This window comes from Lacerta agilis, chromosome 11, assembly GCF_009819535.1.
Source record: "Lacerta agilis isolate rLacAgi1 chromosome 11, rLacAgi1.pri, whole genome shotgun sequence".
Classification (NCBI taxonomy): Eukaryota; Metazoa; Chordata; class Lepidosauria; order Squamata; family Lacertidae; genus Lacerta; species Lacerta agilis.
The window spans coordinates 16,090,713-16,112,393 of NC_046322.1; the positions used below are offsets into that span (position 1 = coordinate 16,090,713).

At 43.5% G+C, this 21,681-nt stretch overlaps 2 protein-coding genes across 2 annotated transcripts; one reads left to right on the plus strand and one right to left on the minus strand.

The window, feature by feature from the left end:
- Positions 1-470: 470 nt before the first annotated feature.
- Positions 471-16,178, plus strand: TTC23L (tetratricopeptide repeat domain 23 like). The gene is made up of 10 exons (XM_033164103.1): positions 471-1,260; positions 2,523-2,654; positions 4,374-4,497; positions 6,416-6,575; positions 7,916-8,047; positions 8,945-9,122; positions 12,271-12,379; positions 13,572-13,699; positions 15,006-15,155; positions 16,015-16,178. The coding sequence occupies exons 2-10, from the start codon at positions 2,544-2,546 to the stop codon at positions 16,099-16,101; spliced, it is 1,179 nt and encodes a 392-aa protein (XP_033019994.1). The 5' UTR covers positions 471-1,260; positions 2,523-2,543; the 3' UTR covers positions 16,102-16,178.
- Positions 16,179-16,526: 348 nt separating this feature from the next.
- On the minus strand, positions 16,527-21,672 carry RAD1 (RAD1 checkpoint DNA exonuclease). The gene is made up of 5 exons (XM_033164102.1): positions 21,404-21,672; positions 20,857-20,965; positions 20,489-20,747; positions 19,991-20,089; positions 16,527-17,821 (listed from the first exon to the last, which is right to left on the minus strand). Exons 1-5 carry the CDS (start codon positions 21,599-21,601, stop codon positions 17,638-17,640), a joined length of 849 nt encoding a protein of 282 aa, XP_033019993.1. The 5' UTR covers positions 21,602-21,672; the 3' UTR covers positions 16,527-17,637.
- Positions 21,673-21,681: the final 9 nt, after the last annotated feature.

Sequence of the window (21,681 nt, forward strand, 5' to 3'; positions counted from 1 at the left end):
ATAAAGGCTCAGAGGTCTGCTTGATACCAAGCAAGCAGCCTGCCCACCAACTACACACTTTACACAGTAGCTTTCCTGTTTAGTGTGGATGTGTATACACACAGAGATTAGATGGGGTGTGTGTGTGTGTACATACATACATACATACACACACACAAACACACACACTTTTGAACTGTAAAACAGAATAGGACATTCCCAGGTGGTTTCACAATCAATTCCCCTTCCTTGGAAACTCGGAATTGTAGGCCTGTGAGGAGAATAAGGGTCTCCTCACAACTTTCAGCACCCGTAACGAATTACAGTTCCCAAGATTATTTGAAATCCATGGCTTTTTTAAAAGTGGTATTATACTGATCCAAACGTTGAAGTGTGGATGTGGTAAAGTGTTGGGACTGTAGAATCTAGGCCTGGACTTCAGCTCAGCCACAAAGCTCACTAGAGCTGCTGCATTGAGATGTGGGGTTGTTAAGTTTTCCTGGTAATTAACACTGGCACTTTTGCCTTGATTTCTGAAGCTTTCTTTTACACTGCAGTGCCTGTTACATTACAGAGCTGTGGCCATTTAGAATTTTAAATTGTGGAAAAGAACTGTGCGCCCCAATGGTTGTCGCCATGAAATTACAGTGCAACACTCGAACACAAAACTTTCTGAGCTAATAGGATTGCAAACACATTTGCTTTCTGGAAACAGCACTCAAATTCATGCTAAATTTCCACTAAGTCCCACCAGGTTTCGAGAAGTGTCTTTTATGTCCTGTGAGAGATCCCACAACACAGAGAAATGATCAGGTAAGGAAGCGTGAGGATAACAGGATAAGGTGCTGTCTGAATGCAGCCCAGAGCAGGCGCACAATCTGACTCTCAGCCTTTGAGGATTTAAATGTGGCTGGGATGTGGAGAGTGGGCCTGCAGCATTTTAATTATCTGCCTCCCAAAACCCCTCAGTTGTTGCTGAGCTTTCCATCCTGGCGAAAAAAAGAAAAATGGCTCCATCTAAAGGCCAAAGGTTGTTTTTCAGTCACCAGGACAACTGGGGCAACACACTGTCGCCCTAGTGACAGCTTGGGGAGAGACTTTGCTTTCACACACAGACAAAACAATCCCTTACAGAAAAGGAACTAAGGTCTCCACCCAAAAGGGCTTGAATCCTAATGCTATATTTCTATGTGTGGTTAATGTAAACCTGCGAGGCAAAATCAAGTGCAGGGTTGGAAAGTTCCTTTCCACTGAGTTCCAGATCCACTGCCTTGTTCTGAGGTAGGCAATGGGTCTCGGCTAGCTGATACCTTTGCTGCCGTGAACCATTTTAGATTTATTTTGTTTCACCTGTCAGCTCCGAGGGTATTACAAAATCCCTTTAGACCTGTGATGTATTTAGTCGGGCGTATTGTAGGGGGAGGAAGGTGAGGAAAATAAGCAAAGCTGCTGGGAGGGAAGAATTGGAGGTTTGGACAGAGAGAGAGAGAGAGAGAGAGAGAGAGAGAGAGCAGTGTACACAACGTTGCGCCACAGCCCACCTGTTTGTTAAAAGGAGCTTTACCTCAAAGCTAAACAATTCCCTCATTTGCGAGTCATTGCCCTTGCACGTAATGCAAACTGTATGGGGTCAGTTTCACGTGTCAGGCTGTGAACAGCTCCAGCTATTTCCATCGTGCCATTGCTATTTCCATTGTGCCTTTCATTATATCTGAAGAAGTGTGCATGCACACGAAAGCTCATACCAAGAACAAACTTAGTTGGTCTCTAAGGTGCTACTGGAAGGAATTTTTTAATTTTTAATTTTGTTTTGACTATGGCAGACCAACACGGCCACCTACCTGTAACTGAATAATAATAATAATAATAATAATAATAATAATAATAATAATAATAATAATAATAATAATAATAATAATAATATTACATATCAGCAAAGCTGAGAGGGGGTTTGTCGTCTGGGCAGCCCAAGTCCTCCATACACACTGCCCAAGCTGGCGTCCAGGGAAGTAATTTCAGTGCTGCTAATGCAACAAAAACAACATGGGATGCAGCAGTTATGAGTTACCAGTCTCTGCAGCCACAGCAGGTGCTGTGATTCCCCAGTGGTTTGACTCTCCCCCCCCCTCCCGGAAGTGTACTCCATTGTCTCTCGAGACAGACAGATGCCAACAACAGATTAGGACACACCTCTCAATCACCTTCAAGTGATAAGTTACCAAATATAGCAAATTTTTACTGCTTGCCTAAATCCTAGTTCTGTGTTTTAATGGTAACCAAGGAAGGGAATTGTTATTATTATTGCTGATGCTGGCTTTACAACCCGGGTCAGCAGCTACTTCTGTTTTTTGTAGGGCCCTTTATAAAATGGGGGTATCTACTGCATGATAAGCTCTCCCTAAGAGACAAGCCTCACGATCACACCTATCCTTAGAGTGCCAGCCATGGATCCAAGGCAGTGTCCCCCCCCCCGAAGAGGGCCAGGTTTGATCCTAAGGCTGCCAGCTGCTGACACCTACTTTACAATATTTTAAAACTCAAAGGAAAAGCTGTGCTCAGATGAAATGAGCAGCGACCTTGAAGAAAATGAAATGTGGTCCAAGCTGCTGGCTACACCAGCAACCAAGTTAATGCAAGCGCAAGAAAGGGCAGAAAGGTTTGCCGAAGAAAAAGAGGTAATCTTATCCATTTGTTTCCTTTCATGCCTGAATACTATTGGAAATTAATGGGTGTATATAGGATTAATGGTGGCGGATTGGGTGACCTGAAGCTAGCCACAATCTAACCGACCTCACAGGGTTGTTGTGGGGATAAAAGAAAGAGAGGGGAGAATCCTGTATGCTGACTTGAGCTTCTTGGAAGGAAGGGTGGGATAAACCTGCAATATATGGACATGAAAGCAGGCTTCAGATGCTTCAGAGACTTTACTCTGTGTGCTTGATGCTATAACATTATATCTGTATCCAGTGCTTTTTTTCCTAAGAAAAAATGTTTAGGGGTACTGTCATTTTCCTACTCATATTGAAATACTGCCCCTCAATGAGGCCAAACTTAGATTCACAAAATGTTTAGGGGTATGCGTACCCCCGCATACCCCCAGAAAAAAGCACTGCCTGTATCCATATATATATATTTAGCTTACTTTGCCAAACTTTTATTCAGCGTTACAAATATAGGCCATCATAAAACATCCATATATAAAAAAATTAAAATATATACAAATAAGCAGCCATGTAAAATATGTAATAACCCTGTCAAGGGTTATCTGCATCTATAAAGAAGGGAAACACAAATTCAGATAAGCTGCCTTTTCTAGGTCAGTATATTTGTCCATGTAGCCCAGTGTTTCCTGCTCCAGAGGTTCCCTCTCTGCCAGATGCTGCTGGACTACAACTCCCATCATCTCCCTGGCTATTGGCCATGCTGGCAGGGGCAGATGGAAGTTGTAATCTAGCAGTGTCTGGGAGAGGGGGATGGCAGTCACACCCCAGCCCTAGGCTACTCCAAGCAGCAGTGGCTTTCTAGGCTAAGGAGGACTGAATGTGGCCCTTAGGCCCCTATATGTGGCCTCCAGGACTCTTCGTAGACACACCCCTTCTCCTCAGGCCATGCCCCTCACCAGCCCTCCTATGCACCCACCTTGAGTGTGTGCATGGCTACAGAACATCCTTGAACTCTGATAAAGCTCCTTGATCCCCTGGATGGAGGGTAGAGAAGGAAGTGTGAGTATGCGTAACTATTACAGTACAAATGTAATAGTTATTTGTTTCATAAAATTTATATACCAGGGAAAAAACTGATAGCTTTATATTTTTTGTAAAAGATAGAGCAATCAACTTATAACTATTTTTTTATTTACAATTTTTATTTTAGAGCATACAGAAAGTTAAAACCGCAGTAGAACAGACTACAGCAAGTTAAAACCAATACAAGCTTTCTAAATGACTGGGTGGGATTGTCTAAATAAGAACGTCTTCAGCAGATGCTGAAAAGAAGGTGCCTGCCTGATATCAATAGGCAGGGAGTTCCAAAGTTTCGGTGCTGCTGTACTAAACGATCACATACTTATGGATGCAGTGTGGGCATGATGCAGCACTTGTAAAATACTAATATTCTTTGCTCTGCCCACTTTTGCCTCTGGCTTTGCCTACCAGCGCTATGTGGCCCCTGGAACATGTGCCTAGAAGAAAAAGCGGACCTCAAGTTGAAAAAGGTTTCATCCTCCCTGCTTTATGGTCTCTGGCACAGTTCTTTTACCTCGCCGGCTACCTGATTATTATTATTATTTAATTGGAGATGCCTGGGAACGGCCCTGAGATGCAGAAGCAAGAAGCAGGCAGATTGGAAAATTTCTTCCTTTTTTACAGCAAATCTTGTGTGTGTGTTTTCTCCAGGTACATAAAGCCTGCAGGGAACTGGTTCAATGTACAGCTCTGGCGAGAATTGTCTATGGAAATGGGCACTGGAAGTTGGCAGAGGCACTTGCTAATCTTGCTCATGGTTACCTTACCCTTCAAGGTAAAAAAAGCTAGTATGTAATAATGATAAGATACATATGTCAGTTTGGGTAAGGAAAACACTAAGGATATACAAGATTTTCTGGCGCAACCACTTAAGGATGTAATGAATAGAATACTAAACACAGGGAAATTGCCAGAATCTTGGAAAGAGGCATACATTACACTGATTCCGAAACAGGATACAGACTTTTTTTTTTTTTAATACAATGGAGGATTGAAAAATTAGGAGGATTTATAGTATGCAGTTGAAAAGGTTAACTAAAGTACCCATGGTGGGGAGAAGGGAAGTCGAGAGATTTGGGAGTATCTTGTGTAATTTTTATTATTTGTGATTTTGAGTGTGAATGGATTTGTAAAATCAAATGAAAATATATATATATATATTTTTTTTAAAAAAAGGAAAACACTAAGGATATGATTCCAACTGCTGGTCACTTAATTATTTCATCACAAACTATAGAAGGATAGCTGTCTTTAACATGTCATGAGACTAACAGACTTCTTGTGGCACAGTAAGAGAAGAAGAGTCTTCTGGATCAGGCCCATGGGACATCTAGTCTAGTGGCCAAGCAGATATCTATGGGAATGACCTGAGTGCAAGAGCTCTCTCCCCTCCTGTGGTTTCCAGCAACTCGCATTTATTATTATTCTGCTCCTTCTGACAGTGGAGATGGAATACAGCCATTGTGACTAGTAGCTTTGGATAGCCTTATCCTCAATGAATTTGCCTACTGGTAATCCTCTTTTGAAGCCATTCAGGTTGGCAGCAGCACTTCCTATAGTTCAGCTATGCTCTGTGTGAATAAGTTCTTTCTTTTGATGGTCACGAACCTTTTAACATTCATCTACAATGGATGCCCGTAGGTTTTAGGGTCATGAGCAACAGAGAACAAATTTTCTCCATCCATAATAAATCAGGCAGTCTGGAGCCCGACTGCCATTTCCCCAGGTAAGCTACGCCTTCTATTGTGTGGGCTGGATGGTCCCTCCCCTTACCTGGCAACACCTCCCCCAAGCGGAATTGGACGCTGGCTGAGGTAGGCGGGGACCACAGGTATCCAGCCTGGGGAAGGCGACGCCAGCCTGAACTGGCAGGAGCCGCTCTAGGGTCCAAGGGGGCTGCGCGTGACCACCACGCAAAAGTCGCTCCCCATTTAATGTGGGGAACTATCATTCTCCATCCATAATAAATCAGGCAGTCTTTAAGGTGCCACAAGACACTTTGCCACTTTCACAACAAAGTGCAAATTTGCAGCTAGAGGATCCAACCCTTCTGTCTGCCACCCTCCTCATCTACTACTTTGCTTTATCCATTCATTCATTCATTCATTCATTCATTCATTCATTCCATAAAATTTGTACACCACTGGGTTGTAATAGTAACCTCAAAGCAGTTTACAAAAAAGAGGTTTTGAAAGAGCTAATACGTGTATTCATAGGACAATGAGATTATCTGCCTCCAAGGCAAGATGGGATCACAATTTTAGTCATCATGGAGCACTCATTTTGCAGCTGCTGTTCTTTTCTTCAATTTTTATAACTGATAGTTGATATCATTGATCATTTCTTGGTGGAGACAGAGTTGGAAATGTGCATTTATTCATAATTCCCAATTTAGGGCTTGCATCGGCATATTTTCCTTCCCATATAAAAATTTTCAGTTGCAGCTGCATACACAATGGCACAAAAGCTTTTAGCAACCAGTTTCTTTTCTCAAGTCCATTAATTGTTTGTGGTGGGGCCATTCAGACATTGTCAAACTATAACTCCCACAAACCTGAATGGAACTGAACAACATCTAGGTTCTCTGTCCCCGGTTTATGAGAACATTTTTCCTTGAAGTGTTTGTATGTAGTAGTGCAGATTAGTGAACACGTCATTCTATGTGGTTAAAGTAATCTTATTATTTTCCCCAGGTCTTCCCATTCAGGCTATGCTCCATGCAAATTCAGCCAAATGCACCATATTTTCAAGTGGAGGTGCCCCTCCAGCATCTTCAGAAGAAAAAGGAGAGTTTCTGAGGACCCTTGTGACAATCTACTATACTTTGGGTGCATCATATTTGATGCAGAAAAAATATCCTTACAATGCAACGATCAGAACAAAGGGATTCGGAGGCAAAATACCAAAGCAACTCTGTTCAGCTATGAAGCTCACCAGAAGTGCATAGAAAAGTCAGCCTCTCGGTCTACCTTGCAAGGTTGCTGTGAAACTAAAACGCTGCTATGAGCACCTTATAAGAAGGTAGAGATACAATTGAGGCGTATTAAGTTTAGCAAATAAATAGGAATCTCTTTTAAAAATCCCCTCCGAGCTTTGTGTTCATACACTGTCACCGCAGTCCAACATGGGTGCAGGCTTTCATACACTCATTCCTTGGTGGGGTCAAGAGCCAGACATCTAAGAGGGTACGACTTATATAGAGGCTGAGACTGGATCAATGCAACTGGCAAGTGAGGCTGTATGCTAGGAGACCTGGTGTTGATTTAGGACAGGGGTCAGCAAACATTTTCAGCAGGGGGCCGGTCCACTGTCCCTCAGACCTTGTGGGGGGATTTTTTTGGGGGAAATGGAATGAATTCCTATGCCCCGCAAATAACCCAGAGAAGCATTTTAAATAAAAGGACACATTCTACTCATGTAAAAACATGATTTCCGGATTGTCTGCAGGCCGGATTTAGAAGGTGATTGGGCCAGATCCGGCCCCCAGGCCTTCGTTTGTCTACCTATGATTTAGGAACTGACTACCTATGGTGCCAGCAAGCGGGGAATGAATGTGACAGACGTTCTTCTGAACAAGCACCATTGAAACCATCCAGAACTGTGCAAGAGCACATTGTTGCTCCTGTGCAGCTCCCATGTATTTGAATGGGGCTTGTGTTTCATGTCAGCGATTAAGAATGGGTGACACTTAGATTTTCTACTTCAGGCACCACAATGTCTGGTGTCAGCTCTCTGGACATCTAAAGAGAACATTCTCAGGATGCTCACAAGAAGCACGTCACCCAGAGTTCATTGCCAGCATCCATGAAGTCAACCCAACCAGCATTTGTGATGAACACGTAGCCATTCAGGGCCCTGCAATGTGTAGAGCTAGCTTAGTCTCTGAATTTCTTGAATAGTGCTGCCATTAGAGATCAGCAGCTGCCTTGTCCCATAGTTCATCACTACACAAGCAGAAAAATGCCCAACTCCAGGTAAGGCAACTGATGATGCTCCAGACTCCATGGAGCCTCACCCACGTGTCATATTTGGCCCACACAAGCCTAGGATCTGATAAGAATCTGCCCTGCAGAACCAAAAAGGTTCTCTGCTCTGGTTCCAGACAATGTTGCAGCTTTTCATTTGTGTTGGTTTTAATGGATTTTTTTTTTTTAAAGTTGAGTAGCCTCACTGCTTTTCCTTGACTTTTCTACTGGCAAAGAATCCTACTGCAATCTGCAGAAAGCTGAAAGGATTATGGAAGAACTGAGAGGGATGGAATGGAGAGGGACCCAGACTCCTGAACTTAAAGTATCTGAGATAGACCTTCTTGCAGCACTGGGCAGGTAAACGAAAAACCAATGGACTGATAAGGGTACAGCTATTTACTGAACGACTTAAATCACATATCTAGGCTGCAATCCTATACTTAGTTACAGGGTAGCAAGTTCTCTTGAACTCAGAGGGCATGTGTTTGGCATTGGCATTGCACTGCTAATGAATGTGCATGTGTGCTGGGACTCCTCTTCACTCCCCAGATGAGGATGTTCCTGCCATCTAAAGGGCTTTGCAGTCTTATATGTGGCTTCCTGCAGTCAAGAATCCAGGTCCTGTGCCCAGGCCAAAATCCAGACTTTGTCCCCAAATGTCTAACGATGAAGGCAACAACCTGACCCTTTAGCAGTAAGTGTTTGGGGAGGGCAGTGGCACCTCTTTTACATGTATCTGAAGAAGTGTGCATCATGCACACAAAAGCTCATACCAAGAACAAACTTAGTTGGTCTCTAAGGTGCTACTGGAAGAATTTTTTTATTTTGTATTTTGTTTTGACTGGCAGACCAACACTGCTACCTACCTGTAACTCTTTTAGATGGTCGCACACATGCATGTGCAAGTTGTACACTGCCATCTGGTGGTCAGCACTATTATTGCTGCTACCTACTGGTGCCTTTCAGGGATAGAATTTGCCCCTAGAAAACTGTTTTCCGAGAGCAGAAAGTTGTATTCTGGGAGCAGAATTTGATTCATACTCTCAAGTACAAAGAAAGTCAGATATTGTTACATCTATTATATGGTTGTTTTTAAATTGTTTTTGTTGTTTTTGTACCTCTTACTGATATTCCTTTTTAAAATTGCCTTTAAAAAAAGCGGTATACAAGAACACTAAACAAGCAAGTATTTTATATTTTCACTTTTTAAAAAATATGGACTTTTAGATCTGATTACTCTGTTCTGTCTACTAGGGCAAGTTTGCAGCAAAACAAGTTAGAGTTGGCAACCGGGCATTTTGGGAAGGCAATTGATGCTGTAATTTCAGCTGAAGGAGAGACGTCTCCAGAACTGATAAACCTCTATCAGAAGATAGCCCAAACTGAGCAAGCAAAGGGAAACCATGAAAAATCCATGGAATATTTGTTACAGGCAAGGAACCTCATGACAGTCCAGCATGTAAACTGAGTTTGTGGTTTTGACTTTATAGAGCTACCAGGTGACATGTGTATTAAACCTCAATCTTTTACCCACTTTGCTGGGAGTAAGCAAATACTTTATTTTATTTTTAAATTAGATTTATATACTGCTTAATCCTCAAAACCTCTCAGTGGTTTACATAAAATATAAGGTGTACATTCATTTGAGAAGACAGGTAAAGGGTTGTGCTGTAAAAACTACTATTGCACCATCATATTCATATATTTATAATAATCCCCTCTGTTATTGACAGCATCTGGGCTCAGGTTCTGCTTGAGGGTTTCCCACAAGCACCTGGTTGGCCACTGTGAGAACAGGATGCTGGACTAAATGCCCACTGGCCTGATCCAGCAGGCTCTTCTTATGGATGCAGGTTGCCCAAATGGGGCTCAGCACCTGAACACTTCCAATCTCTTAAAATGTAATTACCCTGCAGATACCCTGCAATTACCTTATGGCAGTTCTCTGCAACCTGGTGCCCTCCAGGTGTTTTGGACTACAATTCCCACCATCTTTGACCATTGGCCATGCTTGCTGGGGCTGATGGGAGTTGGAGTCCAAATCATCTGGAAGGCACCAGGTTGGGGAAGACTGGTTTGCGATCGTGGGACCCCTTTAGCTGTCACGGTCAGCCATTGGAAACACTTGTCTGCTTTCAAACAGAGCAGTAATTTTCCATTTTAGTTATTCTTGGCTTTATCACCCACAGTAAACAGCAACTTAGTGCAGTGTTTTTCAACCTTTTTTGGGCAAAGGCACACTTGTTTCATGAAAAAAATCACGAGGCACACCACCATGAGAAAATGTTAAAAAATTTAACTCTGTGCCTATATTGACTATATATAAACTAATTCTCTTGAATAGGAATCAAATAAACACAAATCTACCTCACATAGGAGGCAGCATGTTGGGAGCACATGCCCTGCTTTCAAGCTTATTTCCATTGGGCTACTGTGAGAACAGGATGCAGGAGGGGGGCAGACCTTTGGTCTGATCCAGCAGCCCAGTTTTCTTATGGAATTAAACAAGAGGAAATGAAAGAGTCGAATATTTGCTACGAAAGAATGCCAATGAGTTTTATGCTGGCCACACACAGCACTGATGCTGAGAGATCTCCAGTTATAGCAGCAATTCACCAAAATCAGAGCTAGGAGGACAGCCATAAATAGATAAGTAGAAAAGAAAGCTGAGTTTGGCAGGCTCTTCAAATACATATTGCCCTGCCCCAAGCCATCATTATAATAGACGACAAATAGGAAGGCAACAACGGGTTAATAGTGCTTGGAGGGGCATGTTTTGCCCTTTATCTGCCGCCTTTCTTCTACTCTGGGACCCCGGCAGCCCCACGAAGCTCTCCTTTGGGTCCCTCAGCACACCCCCCCCCCCGCATTTGACGGTCTACTTCGGGCAGGAGCAGCGCAGCGAGCGAGATGTTGGGGGCTGGGGGGGCCGCAGCCCCGGGAGAGACAGGCCTTCTCCCTGCGCTCAGGTTGCAACAGGCCGCTGGCTCTTGGGGGATCTTGTTCCCTTATTGCACGGGCTGCGAGGCGCTTCGCCATGGCCGGCGGGAAGCCCCTCCGCCCAGCTGCTCCTGGCGCTGGAAGCTCTTCTATGCAGCCCTGTCGGGCCGGGCAGCGCTGCACAGAATCCTCGGGGCGAGAAGCCCGTTCAGGAGGGCGCGCATCAAGGAGCGCTGCCTGTTCCCACCGGGCCCCCGTCCTCCCCACAGCCGCGCCGGTGTAGAGGCAGCGAGGGGATCCCCCGGGAGAACCCGCCGGCAGCCTCCTCCCCCCCGCGCCGGCTCCAGCGCCCCCTGCTCCTCCTCTCAGGCGGGCGCTTGGCGAGGCTGACCTCAGGTGCCTGCGCGGGGGAGGGGACGGAGGGCTGGCTCCCCCCCCCGCCGCCCGGGTCCAGCCAAAGGCCAATGAAGAGGCACCGAAAGTAGGGCTGGGGAGCCCCTCGCGCCCCCGCCTCCTCCCCCTCGCCTGTCCTGTCGGACCCTGGCCGCAGCCGCAGCCCTCTCCTCCCTTTTGTGTGTCTTTTCACACTGTGTCCCTGCGCAGCCCGAAGCGGGGAGGGGGGGTGAAGAAGAAAGAGTCCCCCGGCGGGTGGGTGCGCTGGCCGGCGAGGCAGAGAGAAGCCATTCGGCCCTCTGGACGGACGGACACGCTGCTGGCCGGAGGAGGGCGATGCCCCAGAGAGGCTAAATGGTGCCCCGACGGAACCCGCTCGCCGCGGAAATTTGACATTTAAAAAAAAAAAATCTTTCGAATTTTCCCCACGGAACACCAGGCAACATCTCACGGCACACTAGTGTGCCGCGGAACAGTGGTTGAAAAACACTGACTTAGTGCTTGCATGTCTGAACGTTAAATGAACGAATATTGAATGAATGCCTGAATGAATGAATGTTGTACCCGGAAATGCTACAGTGATGCTTTCATTTTAGCGCATGTGCTGGTCCTTACATTTCCAAGCACTAGAAAATGTTTGCTAGGGGGAGGGGAATAAGCTGCTGACAACACTGGATTTGATGACATGGCTACCAGGGCCACGCTCTGTTTATTTTTATATTTATTTATTTATTTATTTATTTAATATTATATTATATCCCACCTTTCCTCTAAGGCATACATGATTCTCCTTAACTCCATGTTATCCTCTCAACAATATTTCTCGGAAGATCAGATTGAAAGACAGTGACAACCCCAAGTGAGCTTCATGGCTAGCCAAACATTCTAACCACTATACCACACTGCCTCTAGAGTACTAGAGTCATAATTAGACAGCTTTGTATGCTGGGCAACGCAGGAGTGGTTTTCCAGGGTTTTTAATTGGTTTGCAGTAAACAGCTTGCCTCTTATGTGGGGCTGCATCCACAGGAGGAGTTCATGCTCTCCATCCCTAGCTATGCTATTGGGAGAGATACAGAGCATGGGCTAGATCCAGGACCCTCAGTTTAGGATTGTGAGTAGGACTATAGGCTCTTACAGGACCTGGCTGTCAGGTATTTCAGGGTGCTAATGAAATTGTTCGTCCAGAGCTCCAGATTGCACAGCTACTATGATGTGAACACACCGTACCCATCTCTTCCTGGCAGGCCCACTCCATGTCACTAGCTCTGTACAAGAAATCCAGTGCTGAAGTTGCCTCAACAGCATGGTTACTGGCGAAGGCTTATGTTGCAACTGGAGAAGAAAAGCATGCAGGTAAGGCACTGGGATGGATATTTAAGTTCTTTCCTTTGCAATGTATATTTGCATACCACTTTACACCATTTCAACTTCCACGTTGCCAAGGAATCCTGGGAACTGTAGCTCGGTGAGATGCCAAGAGTTCTGCTTCAGCAATTCATAAAACAAGATTTGTAACAAGTAATGACAGGTGGTTATTGCTTTCAGGCCCTCGTTTGTGGGCTTCCCAGAGGTTGTCATTGTTGAAAGCAGGATGCTGTTTCAGTGGGACCCTTGGTTGGACCCAGCAGGGTTGATCTTATGTTCTTATCTATGATGTTCCTTTTCCAACCCCACTGCCATTAAGAGCTGCCTTGTACTAGAGACCAATTTATCACCCAGTCCACAGCTGCCTTTTCTAGCTACAGCACAGATGTTTTACAGCTCATGCTGAAAGGATGTAGCTAGAATTTAGTTTGCTGCTGCTTAGGAGATAAGAAATAACCCAACATATAGCTCACAAGTTCTTTTAATAGCTTGAAACAGCTCCCTGAGCTGGTTCTTAAATGGTTAGTCCTTTAGGATGATTGAACCAAGATGGAACAAATCATACACTTATTCATTAAAAATGTGCATTTCACTTGATGGGAACATGTACTAAGAACCAGAGAGATTCCATTTTGTCTGTAATAGGCATTAGCTCGAATCAAGAAAGATATAACGCTAGCCTTCTCTGTAACTTTTCTACCTCAAAATAACACTACAGTACAATGAATAGGTGGGAAACTGGCCAAAAGCTGCTAACATCCTGACACCCCATCTTGTACAAATTTAGATCTTGCCCTTTGCACCTCTCCCAGTTTCCCCAAAATGTACTGACCAGCAAACTAAGCTAAAATTGATAAGAAGTCCCGTCATCCTTTAACCTTAACTGCTGGCTTTGCAAGATGAGAGGAGACCAAAAAAAGTAGTAGGTTGTCACAGGGACTGCTTACACTAAATGCTAATGGACAATAGTATCATTTTGTGTATTAACCCATGTAATTAAACTGTATAAAATGTTTGAGCACGCTGTGAAAAGACGTGCGGGATTTGGAACTTGATTCTCCTGTATCTTCTTACTGTAGTCTGAATAAATCCTCTTTTTTACCTCCCTGGTGTGATTACTGACTCATCACCCCAACACTGGACTTTTGTCCATAACATATTATACCGCTCGTTTTTCTAGAGGCTGCTGAAATGTACTTCCGTGAGAGTCTTGAGGCCTACAAGTCAGCACTGGGGACAAACCATTCTCGGACAATCAGTGCCCTTGAAGACTTCAGTAAATGGCTTGGGCAAGTAGGGAAAAGAAAGGTAACAGCAGTTCCAGTGGGACACAGGCGTAAGCCTTTCAGCTGAAAAAGAGCACATAAGGGTGGGTGTGTTCAGCTAATACCATTACCAGCTTGCAGGAGAGTGTGGATTGCCTAGACCAGGGATGGGAAACCTGTGTCCCTCCAGATATCATTCAGTCTGAAACTCCAATCATCCCTGCTGCTATTGGCTGTTCTAGCTGGGGCTGATGTGAGTCCAGCGATTTCTGGAGTGACACCGTTTCTCCATCTAGGGTGGCCACTTACACATTGCTAGAAAAGAGGAAACACACCAACAGTTAAAGAGGACATTGATTTACATAAAAATAGCATGTTTATTCATTTATTTCAGAAAATTTATACACCGCTTGGTTCTAAAAAGCCTCAAAGCGCTTTACAAAAAAGATGGTAATTTATGGGTGAAAATTTAGAAATAACTGCTATAAATCAATTAGAAAAAAACACTACTTTTCACCACAATGGGGTATCTAGGTATCTGCAAACTCAAGGCCCCTCTTGCTCTCCCTTCTTTATGTTTGAACTAGACAGCCCTTCAAATAGTCCTGCCCATCCTATCCTCATCCCTGCCTGCTACATTCCTGGTGCCAAGTAGGGACAGCATGGGATTTTCTGATGCCTGAAGTGAATTGAAATGTTGCGCTGCTGCCTTTTTGGCTGATAACAAACTTATTTTAGGTGTCTATGGGGTGGCAAGATACATTCCACAAACATCTCCCTCTTTTCGGGGTTTGTGTGTGTAAGAGAGAGCATGGATGGGAACAAGGCAGATGAGAATGTAAGGCAGCAAATGTTAGCCAAAGTTTTAGTACCTAGTTGCTTTGTATTGCCATTACAGCTTGATCTCGCGTATAAATCTGATTTTAAGTAATTCAGCACTATGACAGTATAAGGTCGCTGTGTCTTTATAGATCAGCCCATCTTATAATAAGACCAAAGTTTGCCTCATAAGAAAATAGAACCAACAGTGCAATCCTGTACTTGTTTACTCAGTCACATTGAGTTCAATGGTGCTAACTGGGTATAGGACTGCAGCCTTGCTGAATTTCTATTGCTGAGATCCAGCAGTAAATCAACAGGTCTGAATTTCCAGATCATTTTAAGTTGGTTCAGAAATGGGTATTATTTCATTAAGAGAATGGAAACAGTTTCTTCTTAACACTCTGTGTGTGTGTGTGTGTGTGTGTGTGTACACACCCCTAACACAACATGGCATCTCTCAGAGATAATTGATATATTCTTGTTATATAGCAATTAAGACATTGCAATGGATTCTTTTTCTTATTCAGCAAGCCTACGACTTACTCAAAGAGTCATTTATATCTCAGCCTGATCCCTGCAGTGATTTTAATGAACAAGCAATTGAAAGATTGTATATTATGGGCTGCATCTGCCTAGCAGAGATGAAGATAAGGGAGGCTTTTCAGCTGCTCAGTAAGGTAATCAATTACCATGTTTTTGTGCAATCATGCTGCAGGTTTAAATGAAGGCAGCTCTTTTTCTATAAAAAAGGGTGAAAATTCCCTATAGAAGGTAGATACTACATTTTCAAGGGATAGGGCCCAAACAATTAAAATGATCTCCTAAGTAAGTCTCCCACAACTGGGTGCTTTCTAGCTGTTGTTGGACTACAACTCCTATCATCCATGACCATTGGCCAGTTCTGGCTTAGATTGTTGGAGTCCAGTGACATTTGGAAGCCCCAAGTTGGGGAAGGCTGTCCATAAACTCTTACATAGGAACCAGCTCCCTGAGCTGATTTCTGAGATTCCATCACTACCCTGATCACCACAGATTCTGGGCTGGGCAAGGGAATCCACTGAAACTGATACACTGCCGAATTACTGAACAGCTGCTAAAGAGTCATGTATAATTTTTTTTTGGGGGGGGATCTGTTGTAAAGCAGGTATGGGGAACCTGTGACCCTCCAGATGTAGTTGGGCTCCAACTCCCATCAGACCCAGCCAGCACAGCCAATGGTCAAAGATGGTGGGAGTTACAGTTCAGCAACAGCTGGAGCACCATAGGTTCCCCATTCGTGTTGTAAAATTCCAGGGCCCAAGCCTGCACCTAGGTTCTAATGTTCAACTCAACACCTTTGTCCTAAAGAGGAAGCTACAGGAAGACCAACTGTGTTAGTAAGATAGCCTCTTAGCCAAACTTAGGTCAGAGCAGGTGCATCTTCCAGATTGTTTTACTTTAACCTGCACTAGGAAACAATGCTGTCTGCTGTACATACTGGGATGAACAGAATAACGAAAAGGAAATAATGGCCTCTTCCACTTTACATCCATGTAGTGTGAGCAGATCCAGGTTGCTATCTATGGTTCCCGTCACAGGAAATCGAAAAAGATACGAGAGCTCCTGGACATGCTGAAGATGTAAGTTTCATCAGGAGTTAGGATGTACTATGGAGGGAGCAGGAAAAATCACAAACAATAGAATGTCTAGGCTTCAAATCTGGAGATCTCTGCCCACCTTTGCCTCTTCAAAGTTGAGAAGATGGCTGGCCACTCATCAGAGAGCGGAACCACACTTGCCACAGAGGGTGGATTTGTCCACACCTCTGTTTAAATATGCTCCAAGAGCAGCCTTTATATCATAAACATATTTGAATCCTATTATTAAAAACGATTAAAAACAACTTACAACCATAATAAATATAAAGTAAATAAATGAGAGCTTAACAGCACATGTTTAGTAGCACAATTGTCCTATGAATAAATATTTTATTTTCTTCAGCTTAGCCTGGACAGCTCAGAATTTGAAAAACAGCAATTGTGTCTTGCCAAATGAAAGGTTTTTTTCCCCCTCAACTAAAAATGATTTTTACATTAGGTATGAAAAACTCTTGGGAGAAGGAAAAACTTCTCTTGCTTTTCTGCAGGGTTCCTGCTGTACATGAAGGGACTAACAACATGAAACAGAAGAGAGAGACACTGCTATGCTGCTCAATCCCTGAACTCTAGACAAACTGCAAGACTAGTCACTGGAAACAAGGAAATATATCCATAATGAACCATGAGAGAAGCAAGGCTGCAACAATCAGGTTATTAGCTGATTATGTCATAGCCTATAGCCCAATTGTGAATATTAATTGTACTTGGAAAGATGCTTTGCTATGGTGCTGTTCTTAGATGGAATGGGCATTCAGAGAGCCCTAGCACAAGAAAATGACCCAGGTCCTCCAATCATAGTCCTATATCTGCATTTTTTGATGTTCCTTCTTCCTGCCCACAACAGTGAAGGAGTACAGGGAGGATATATGAAGGACAGTTTTGCAGATTTCTGGGGACACTGTTTCCCCGACATCAAGTAAGGTTGTGACTACGCACCCAATGAATTAATGTGTAACATGTGAATAGGAGGGAAATCAAGGCCCAAATGTATAGTCACGTACTAGATCCAGAAATATTGCCTATTGACAGAAATATTGTCAAGCATGCCTCCTTGTTTCTAGGTCACATCCAATGTAAGCCCCAGTCAGCATGGTCAATGGTCAGGGATAATGGGAGTTGTAATCCAGCAACATCTGAAAGGCCACAGGTTAGGGAAAGCAGCTGTACACCTCCCAGAAATTGCCAGCTTCTTATCCCCTGCCCAACTTCCACAGGGCACATAAAATATACTTAGGGTTACAATTAGGAAAAGTTGCATTCCTCTGTGTTAAGTACTGTTTCCAATGAAAGACATCACAATGGTCGTTCTATATTTCTTGCCAAAAAAAGCTTCACCATACACAATGACTCTTTCCAAACATGTCAAGAGGCCAAATCATCCATTGCAATAGATCTTGCCTCTAAAACAGAGGTAAGTAAATCTCAAAACTGGTTGTCCAAGCTTTCATTCATTGTTTTACAGCTGAGCATCCAATATGCCTTTTAATAAAGGGGGAACAAAATAACAGTTTGTACTTCACAGCTAAATCTCTGCTTCAGTTATGTCCTCATCAGGGCAACAGTAAAACTCCACGAAGCAGATCTGTCCATCTTCGTTCCTGATCATGTATTGCAGTGAGAGAAAGCCTCTGTTATCTGTTCGAATAGACACCTTGCAGGATAAAACTAGTGCTTTAGTTGATGGCTTGAGTAATGCAATCTTATATCTGTAAAGAAGTAGGAGAAAGACAAGATGAAGTATTAAGACAAAATAGTTGCTAATAGGTTGCTGCCAATTATCAGACACAAACTTATTGACAAAGATGAACTTACAGAAACAGCAATGTTTAAAAATGCTTAAAGTTTGAGAATTTAATGTTAAATCCATAAAGGCAACACCTTTTGAGTAAGTGTAGCGTTATTAGCCCCGCTTTCCCCCCACCCCTTCTCTAGCAAGCAGGGGGAATTGCGGGGTTTTTCCCTTTTTACTTTTACTTTTGCCTGTACCCAGCCCTCCGGCCGGGTCACGGGAGGTCTCTTGCTGCCACCACCCCCTGGGTTCGGGACCTGGCTGTCGCTACAGGCCAAAGCGCGGGGGCCGCTTTCCCTGTGCTCCCGCAGACAGCCTCCCCCCCCCCCGGCTCAGACAGAGCCACAGATAGTAAACTTCTAACGGTAGAATAGCCGATTGGTCAGGACTGGAATAGCCAAGCAAACAATGGAGCAAACAAAGCACGAGAACAAAAGTTCTCTAAAATATCTTTTAATTAAGGATTAGTAAAACACAAAAGGCACAGTTTTCACAAAACAAGGCACAGGCTTAAAACAACAAAACATCTAATTAACTAGACTAAATACACATACTTGATCCCTCTCCTTCAGGCAGGGTTAAATACTCAACTGCTTAGCATCTGAAAGAGCTGGCAAAAGTCCTCAATCGTTCCCCCAAGACATAATGGCTAGTGGGGGAAAGAAAGTCCCTCGACGCCTCAGCTCTTTAGCAATTTTAGCAATGATGTTCCGGCAGTAGGCAAGCTCCAAGCTCTAAAGCTCTCCGCCCCTCGCTCCTCCTGCTCCCACAGCCCAGTATAGATAAGTGGTTAGCCCACGCGGCCCCTCTCTCCAGTACCCAATAGGGGACCCGGCCTCCACCCCCGCTGGCCAATTACTGCCCTAAGGGCGTTAGTCACAGCTGTCACAGATGAAAGGGCAGCTGTGAGTCTGGGCTGTTACCTCCTAAATTACTCATCGGCCTAACAAGCACCAGTTGGCCCCAACCCAGTTCTCATCAGGGGCAGGGTGCCTCTCCAAAGCCAAAACTTACATATCTTCCGTGATCTTCTTAAAGGCACCTCCTTTTTACATTCCCAAAAGGCATCTCTTGATCGTATCCCATGGTGTAGCGATACCCCCAATTCTGATTTACCCAAAGGTCTTTATTTCCTGAACCAAAGATTCGGTATTTCACTACAGTAAGATCTCTAAAATACTTAAGAGCACATAAAAAACCTCTTTATCAAAATGATGATGATAAGACAAACTGTCCCAGAGGAAACATGGTCTGTGTAGATCTATTGATAATCCTATCCAGGTCTGTTAAAGATACGTTTTTATTGGTGGATATAGAACCAGGAATACGCCTGCTAAAAGCAGCATTGTGCAGTTACTTGTTATAATTGGGGAGCAGGGTAGAATTCACTCCCTTCCTGGATGATGGGATAATAAGGTTATAGGAATTGGCCCACGTGGTTACAGGCGACTAATATTATAATAGTGAGCAAGGCAAAGGAACCAGAGAACTTATTTATTGAAAATAATGAGCAATTTGGAAACAATTTCACTCAAATGCAATATTTATGCATTTCCTTTTTTTGTGTGCATGTGTATTAGTATTTTTTTAGTTTATCTGTATATCTAATATCAATTCTATTATAATCAATAAAAGTGTATTTGTCCCTCACACTACACCATCAACAGATTTGCTGATCTAGTTCCCTGAGTTGGGGTTAAATCCCTAATGACTGAGTACAATCAGCATGGTCAGAGGGCACCGTCAATTATTTATATTGACTTGAGATGTTTTCCCATGAGTGATCTGTCTTCAAGCAACAGTACAGTGGTAACTCGGTTTAAGAACAGTCCTGTTTACGAACGATTCAACTTACGAACTCCGCAAATCCGGAAGTAGTGTCCCGGTTTGCAAACTTTACCTCGGTTTAAGAACAGACTTCCAGAACGGATTAAGTTCGTAAACCGAGGTACCACCTTTCTGGCAGAGTACATGCAGCTTAGTTAATGCAAATAACCAACCATCATGTGATTGGTATTTGAACTTGAGTGGTTAAGAACAGGACCAGTCACACCAAATAGTTATTGTATGGGCTACTCCAGCTCACCTGTTTGTCTGGCTTTGGTTACAGTGAAAGGCTTCAATTAAGTCTGAATCTTTAGGGTAGTCTAGATGTGTGCTTCCAGCATTCCCAAAAGTGGAGAGTCTGAAAGAGAAAACAAGAAAAATGCATTAGCTACCCTCAAACTCACAGTTAAGTTTGTGATAGATGTCAGGCATGAACACAGGTCTCCCAAATCAAAGTCAAATTCAAATCCCAAGACCATCCCTAGATCTCACATAAGACACGTGTCTTGTACCATGAAACTGTCAGTTTGGTCAGTACTGTCCATTCTAACTGACTGTTGCTTTTCAAATTCCCAGGAATAAATCTTCTTCCCCCCTGCTACTAGGAGATCCTTTTCAGATGCCAGGCAATGTGAATGCATATGTGCTTAACCACTGAGCTATGGACCTACCCCAAAGAGGGATATATTTATGCCAGAAACTTGTTGTGCTTTCGAAATCACAGTCATTATACATGTAGGATAGTTATTCCTAGTACCTCAAATTAGACTTTTCTAGAGACACGGTAATCTGCAATACTTCGCTGGACATATCTAGTTCGGAAAATGCCTCTCGGAGCCCCTCTGACTGCAGGATGATCTTATTCACAACATTTGTGCTGCAGAAATCAAAATCGAGGATCTCTTCTGGTTCCTGAGTATTGATTTTGCATACAGTCACCACACCACCATCCTCCAGGAAAAGTGTCAAAGGGTAACCATAACCCCGATAGCACATCCGGAGGGCTGTCTGAGTGCCTGCGATGAAGAAAGAAAGGTGTCTTTATTACAGTTATTCAATTTATTACCTGTCCATCTTGTCTACATAACCCATTAAAACACACACACACACACACACACACAATACCTGACAAAGAACTTGTTCCAAATATGGTCAAGCAGTCTAGAAGGACAGCTAGATTGATTCTGAACATCACAGATTCTTCTTGTACCGTAAATTCTTGGAAAACCCCTGCCTGTAAATTAGAAAGACAGGAAACTGAAGACAAAAAGATGAAACTGTTGCACTGTTACAAAATACAACCACTACCACTGAATTGAACTAAGCCTTGACAAACTGGCAACATGATGTGTCCTTTTAATTCAATTCAGTATGGCAAGGCAAAAATTAAAGAGAATAGAGCTTTATATTATAAAATAAGAGTAGTAAGAATCAAGCAGGAGATGCTAACTTGTAGAAGACATACATTGCCAGATTGGGACAACTGCATGCTTTCAAATATTCTCTCACACAGAGAGAAATGTCTCTGAGAAATAACAGCAAGATTCTTTTAGTCTTTCATAATACTTCTCCTTTTGAAGTGTTATAAGTTATCTAACATGTTTATTTACTTCTTCCAGCTAAATTAAAGCCTATTAGTACAATAAAAGGAAAGAAACTGTTGCCATCTAACCTGAATAAAAGCATTGGCTTGCAGAGACTTGGCATTTTCCACTGTGACCTTGAGTCCATTTGCAGTTGCAAAGCAGGTAGCGTGATCTTTAAAATGAACAGCTTTCAGGATGGTGGAGAGGTTTCTGACATTGTCAAGACTTGCAACCAGCACATTCTGCTCTTCACCTTGGGTTTCCCCTTGGGTTGAAAGGGGCATGGCTTGGATCTGTCACCCACCCAATGCCTCCTCCTCCAAGGGCAGAAACAAGAACAAATCCCAAAGGAGACCTGCAGAAG

Excerpts from the sequence above, each read along its gene's own strand:
- TTC23L (XM_033164103.1), top strand. The coding sequence starts at position 2,544 with ATGAGCAGCGACCTTGAAGAAAATGAAATGTGGTCCAAGCTGCTGGCT. Across the intron at positions 13,700-15,005 it reads GGCAAGTAGGGAAAAGAAAG|CAAGCCTACGACTTACTCAA; the intron begins GTAACAGCAGTT and ends TTTCTTATTCAG. Across the intron at positions 15,156-16,014 it reads CTTTTCAGCTGCTCAGTAAG|TGTGAGCAGATCCAGGTTGC; the intron begins GTAATCAATTAC and ends ACATCCATGTAG.
- RAD1 (XM_033164102.1), bottom strand. The coding sequence starts at position 21,601 with ATGCCCCTTTCAACCCAAGGGGAAACCCAAGGTGAAGAGCAGAATGTG. Across the intron at positions 20,090-20,488 it reads CTAGAAAAGTCTAATTTGAG|ACTCTCCACTTTTGGGAATG; the intron begins GTACTAGGAATA and ends TTTCTCTTTCAG. Across the intron at positions 17,822-19,990 it reads AACCAAAGCCAGACAAACAG|ATATAAGATTGCATTACTCA; the intron begins GTGAGCTGGAGT and ends ACTTCTTTACAG.